The sequence below is a fragment of the Cupressus sempervirens genome, chromosome 3 (genome assembly GCF_028749045.1).
Source record: "Cupressus sempervirens isolate cs-2001-9-10 chromosome 3, ASM2874904v1, whole genome shotgun sequence".
In the NCBI taxonomy this organism is placed as follows: Eukaryota; Viridiplantae; Streptophyta; class Pinopsida; order Cupressales; family Cupressaceae; genus Cupressus; species Cupressus sempervirens.
The window spans coordinates 549717059-549723527 of NC_143120.1; the positions used below are offsets into that span (position 1 = coordinate 549717059).

A 6469-nucleotide genomic window follows, 5' to 3' on the forward strand; every position below is an offset into this window, starting at 1 on the left:
CCACTCAGATCTGGATATGCGTCAATTTTAGATGCCTAAATGCAGTCACCATCAAGGATCCGTTCCCAATCCATTCACCGATAGCATCCTGGAGGAGGTAGCGGGACACGAGATCTACTCATTTATGGATGGTTTTTCTGGATACAATCAAATTTCAATCGTAGAGGAGGATAAGCTGAAGACGACTTTTGTCGTAGAAGATGGGGTGTACGCCTATAATCGAATGTTGTTCGGTCTGTGCAATGCGCTTGCGACATTCCAGCGAATCATACTGCACATCTTTGATAAGATGTCCGTCAGAAACTTCACGGCATTTTTGGATGATTGGTCGGTGTTTAGCACGGAGGACAAACAATCTAATAATAGATAAGCTGAAGCTGACTTTTGTCGTAGAAGATGGGGTGTACGCCTATAATCGAATGCCGTTCGGTCTGTGCAATGCGCCTGTGACATTCTAGCGAATCATATTGCACATCTTTGATAAGATGTCCGTCGGAAACTTCACGGCATTTTTGGATGATTGGTCGGTGTTCAGCACGGAGGACAAACAATCTAATAATAGATACAGCTTCAAATCACAATCAATAGTTTCAAGCAAGGTTGCATGGGGATGGGGATACTTGGGTAGTTGGGTACATGTACAGTTATTTTTCAAAATAGGGAATAGGGATACTTGGATATGTCAAACTTTTTTTTAATGTAATTTAATTTTTATAAAAAATCTTAAAGTATATGTCATGCAAATAGTTTTTCAAAACAAGTACAGTGATAAAGTTTGCAAATGTAATGTATTGTTTTCAGTTTCAGATTTGCAATGTGTTTTTAATAATAATATATGATAAATGTTTAGATGCATAACAGAGAATGCAAACTTTTAACATGAACAAGATCATAATTTATATAAAAATGACATATTGCAAATGATAAATTTCTGACTTGAACTCTGATAAAATTTAATGTCAATCAGTATTATATCAAAGTTTCAAATTGATTACACATTGAATTAGGCTTGATCAACAAGTTGATATGCAACCAAAAAACTGAAACAAAAATCAGAAATAGTAATCCAGCTCCTTAGCTATGATGTTCTCCACTGAGTACCCGGTGCTTGGGTTACGTGGGTACATGTCCCAGGGGTGTGGGTACGCGTATCGATGCAACCTAGGCTTCAAGTGTTTTTCTTATTTGTAGACTTAATTGTTATCTATTCTGTATTTTAGATACAAATGAATTTGCTTTATTTGAGATATAGGGTAATGGGTCCCATACATCACTAGTGAAATCTTGCTTGAGGTGCTTGTCATTAGATTATATGCATAATTGTAAAGCTAGAGAGGACCCAAAGGCGGAGGATTGCCGCCATTTTGTTTACCTGTCTAGGGATCTATGGAATTTGTAGTCCTTAAACCACTTATCAAAACATTGTCCCTGACGGGTTCAGCTTAGATCTTGTGCAGAAGCTGTACAAAGTATTTCACCATGTGTGAAGTTGGCAGTCTCCAGTTTATTTGATGATCGTTTTCCCATGGCATTTAATCTTGTAGAGATGTTCTCATTCTCATTGCAAATTATTTTGAGCTGGGCCAAACCTGTTGAGATGAATCTTGTATTTATCAAGTGAAGGACTACATGCTAGAAAAGTGTTTAGGATTTTTTTTCGAGTGGATCCACTGCTAAATATTAGACATGCACCTTCTGAGGGAAGATTTTTTTGCATCAAGTAAAATTGCTTTGTTGTAGCTAGACTAAGGTTGCTACTACTAAATGATGTGCTCTGGAGCTTGACTTAAATCTGTGTGCTCAGTCTAACATATGGTCCACTGAAATGAATAATACTTTCTCACGTCACATAGAACTAAATCTGCAAATTGATTGACCAAGTTAAATGGCAACGTGTGCAAAAATTTATATTTTATGAACATTTTTATATGAATAGCGACCTTGTCTGTGGATGTTCTCTGATGCATTTGACTGGCGAAATGAATTAAACTGGTATTTGTTTCTTTGTAATAGCCGCTTGGTGTTTACCTTTTTGGCATATCAAAATTTATTGTTTTTCAATTCATTTAGTCTCATAAGTCAGTGCTAATGAGGATATTGTCATTATAGTCTATTTGAGTTTGTTCTTATTGCTTAATTTCAGCTGCTGTATAGCAAGTATGGATCTATTATGTTATAATTAGTGACCAGATAATATCAACTGGTTTTAGTAACCCTCATTTGTGTCTAATTGTTTTAATTGTACTGAGAAGAGACTTTGAATTTGGGATACAGATTGGCGGCCTCAAAGAAGGTGGATAAACAGGATAAACTTCATTTTACAGCAAAGAGTGTTGAACAGTCTAAAGTAAAGATAAATTCTCCTTCTGAGGAAGGGTCATCTCCTCAAGCACAAGCTGATCGGGTATGCTTGTATTAGCTGTGCAAAACATTTTAAGAATTTGGGTTTGGCTTATCCTCCTTGTTATCGAAACATGGAGATTTATTGCTTCCTCATCATTGCAGGCACTGTCAAGCAAACTTTATGATGCATTGCGACATCTTCGAATAACGCTCATGAATGAATCTGTGGGAAATGTCATGCCTTATCATATTTTGGGGTGTGTATTGTACAGACTGGGGAAATGATATTTTCTTCTTTAATAAGAGTGATGTCACTTGTGAGTTCTGTACAAGATGCTGTCTTCCATGTTTGAGATCACATACTATTGTATTGCATCTAATCATTTATGAGCTGTTGTGAAATTGCAATTTAATGGGTAAATTAATCATCTATTTAGGAACACACAGATTACGTTGTTCCATGCAACTGATATATGTTCTTTGTAAACCTCAAATGTAGAAATGCCACCTTGCAACTGATCAGTAAAAAGGTACCTAGGACAACAGAGGAATTAATGGAAATAAACGGTATTGGAAAGTAAGTCTCCTGACTTATGGCAAATGCTGTTTCTCTACTTTTATTTATCATTGTACTTGTGGCCTTTCCAAAGTCTCTGAATTATTTCCTATAAATTGGCTGACCTTATAATTGCGTAATGATATCTGTGCAGGGTGAAGGTTAACAAATATGGTGCAAGAATACTTGAAACCGTTTTATCTACAATTGAGGAATTCCAAAAGACGCAAAAGGGTGCATCTGCCCTTGATACAAATATTGCAAATGAGTATGTTACACCTTCAGCAAAGCGGAGACGAGAAATGGGTGGTGATTTCAGAGTTGGTGCTATCGGGGATGATGATTTCATTCAAAATGGAATCGTAACAAAGAAAAGACAACCAAAGAAAATTTCAGCTAAGATTAAGGAAGTTGTAGATTCAGATATAGAGTCAATCTGCCCTAAGGAATCTTTAACTTCTGTTTCCAAACATTCAAATGACAAGGTCTCTTCTATGGGACAGCGAAATGGTACTTCAGATTTTGGGCTGGTTGCTGAAGACATAGACCTTGATATGCAGGAAGGCTTTACTGTCACAAATGAGCTTGATGATGTTGAATTGATGAACCAATGTCAGGATATACCAGATGGATTTAGTCTTACAACTGATCTTGATGACAGAAATCAAAATCAAAGCCAAAATGCTGCGAGAGATTTGCCTTTTTCATTGAATTCTAAAAATGATAAATCCAAATCAAATATTTGCAGCATGTTTGCTGAGTATGCTTTAAGAAAATTTCATAGGTAGCCCCTCGCCATTATATTAATTGTATATCATAGGAATTATTTCCCTCTGATTTAAGCATTTTTCCCTTGTATTACTTCTTGGTGGAGCTCTATTTGGTGGGTTTTGATGATAATGTCTCCTTAGAAGAATGGATCAGATCATATTATGCTCTTGAGCCTTGCAGTCATTGTTGACAAGTTTGTTTAACTTCCTCTCACTTGAGGTTTAATTGATTGGAATCTTTGTCCCCTCTAAATTTCAATTAGTGTGCCTTCTAATAATGAACGTTAGAGATGGCTAAAGCATGATTGATCAATTAGGTCATAAGATTCCTAGCATCAATCTTATCACAATCTTTCTGTGTGATATTCAATGTCACTATAACTAGTTCTGAAAATATGTCATCAATCACCATACTTGAATAAAATTGTGTTGGAATCTAAATTATGCGCATTGGACCTTCAGCATTCAATTTCCTCCTTGATTTGTGAAATGTTTTTGCATTTAATTATACACGAAATTAAGAGTAATAAATGCTTGACTTTTTTGCTGAATAGTGTGACTTGTCCAATAGACAGCCTCAAATTATTTAACAGCAAGGAAAAACATTGACAACAAAGTGGCTTCTCTCCATGTTTGTGAGGGGCAGCTCACTTGTGTTTGGCGAGTTTGTATCTTTGCATGTTTCTTGATATTAGAATAGTCAAAAACCTGGGAACAACATAATTCTGTAAATATGACTTGTCCATTCTAATCTATACTAAAATAAATAAGCTAAATAATCTTTGCATATTTCTTATTAGAAAGCACAAAAGGAATAGAAAGCTACAAGGAAAAGAAGATTATAAAAAGGTAAAAGAATAAATCATAAGCAAACTAAATGTGTAGTGGAGAAATTAGATAAAGAAAATAGGAAAATTTTGCAGCGCTGAAGCCTTTCTCTGATATCAACGGATGTGGATGATGTGCAAAATAAATAGTTGAATTTTCATAGAAATAGTTCTCATAAACAAGGGAACATGCATGTAATTAAAAAAGGTTTACCACGCAGCATTAGCATGACCAAATGAGATAAAGCATGGCATGTAGTTTAGAAAGACCAATCTGGTATAGTTTAATCTTTTTTTGACAAATGAAAATTTTGATTGTAAGAAGGATAACTGTAAAATTTTATATGTAGTATTGTATTCAATTATGTTTACATGGGTGTGCAGATTACAAACATAGATACAAATTCAAAGGGGGGCAGTATATACTGGCATTTGAGAGAATTCCAGGAAACACAGATGCACTTAATACCTTTACACCAATAGTTGTACCTTCATTGGTTGAGACTTTCATTCCTGTTAAGCATGATAATCTGTCTTTCGCTGATGATTCATTGAGTGCTACCAATGGCTCATTGCAATAGGTATCCTATTGTCTTCTTGATTGGGATTCCTATCTATTAAACATTGCTTCATTATGTACGGAGTCTCATATCAGATCTGGAGGACATACTTGAGACATCAGCTTTCTTATTTGATGATAGTCATGGCACAACTATTGTCACCTCATCTGTCTTTGGAGCATGTTCAAAATTTATAATCACTTGTCCTTTGTTTGTCACTTGCTGCTGTAATTGAATGCATGATTGGTTTCAACATCTTCATTTATTGAGGACTTAGCAACAAATGAGCAAATTTTAGAGACATAATTCTACATTTTGATTCTTCTTCCTACTAATACCTACTTGGACTAGAACCATGGGGATTTTCTCTACTTTGGAGAAGATGTCCCAATGAGTTTACGTTTCTTTGTTTTTGGAGATTTGCATTATACATGGATACTAGAAATGATTTTGTGGTTGAGATCCATCATCAAAATACTTTGACATCTTTACATAAGAGTCTCCTCCCTAAGATGCACTTAAGGGGGGTTGGTGTGAATGAGGTCCTATACTTTCATAAGGTCTTCCCTTTGGTGTTTTTATTAGCTCTTAGTTGGGACTTGTTCACACAAGTTCATTTAGGTCATAGGTTTTGTTTCTAGGAAGTGATATTTGTCAAGGTAAGACGATATCTTGTCTTTATGTGTTTTATTTAATTTTGGTTTCTTAGATCTTTTTGTATTTGAATGAGGTAGTTGTAGCATTTCCAACACTTTGACTAATCCTACCACTCATGTTTTAATAAGCAACACCATCTCATTATATATTTTATATTCACAAGCATTCAACCTTGCATTGCTTTTGCAAGTTGTTCGAGCCATTCTCTTTTGTGCAAGTTGTTTTGGTCTTGTCAGATTCTTGGGAGTGTCACCAATCATCTCATTACAATGCACATCGCAAATATTCACATTTTAGTATCTACTTGCTACCTTGACATAGAAGGTTTAATTTTTGACTTTGGTTTATAAATTAGGAAAGTCCATATAGGCTTTATTTTTATCGTTTTTAAGTACATTATTCTTATTATGTACAAACCTTAATATGATTTAAAGTAAACCTTTTCAATAGTGTAAAGTACTTGGATTGACTCATTTATGTCATTTGTGATTCTTGAACACAAACCAATGAAGCTTTTGAGCTAGTATTATATGTCTTTAATAAAATAACCTTAAGTGGTCGTATGTAGTGTCTCTTCAAGTGGATTGTTATGAAAATGATTGATTATTATGTTGTACAAAAAAATGACTTTGTATATAGAAAATATGTACTTAAATATTTTTTAGGTGCCCGTGTTTGGAAACAATAACCCCTAAGTTAAGATGGATTTTCTATTGCTTTAAAAAAGATAAATTGAATAAAAAATAGAGCAACAAA

General features: G+C 34.7%; 1 protein-coding gene across 1 annotated transcript in view; it reads left to right on the forward strand.

Annotated features, from left to right (window-relative positions):
- The window catches only part of LOC149567597 (ATP-dependent DNA helicase Q-like 4A), a 98412-nt gene extending 94490 nt beyond the window's left edge, over positions 1–3922 (forward strand). Inside the window, exons 23-26 of the mRNA XM_089820842.1 lie at positions 2275–2404; positions 2506–2600; positions 2843–2920; positions 3054–3922. Coding sequence (XP_089676968.1) covers positions 2275–2404; positions 2506–2600; positions 2843–2920; positions 3054–3687 — 937 coding nt within the window. The 3' untranslated portion in view covers positions 3688–3922. The remainder of the gene's footprint in view (positions 1–2274; positions 2405–2505; positions 2601–2842; positions 2921–3053) is intronic.
- The last annotated feature ends 2547 nt before the right edge of the window (positions 3923–6469 follow it).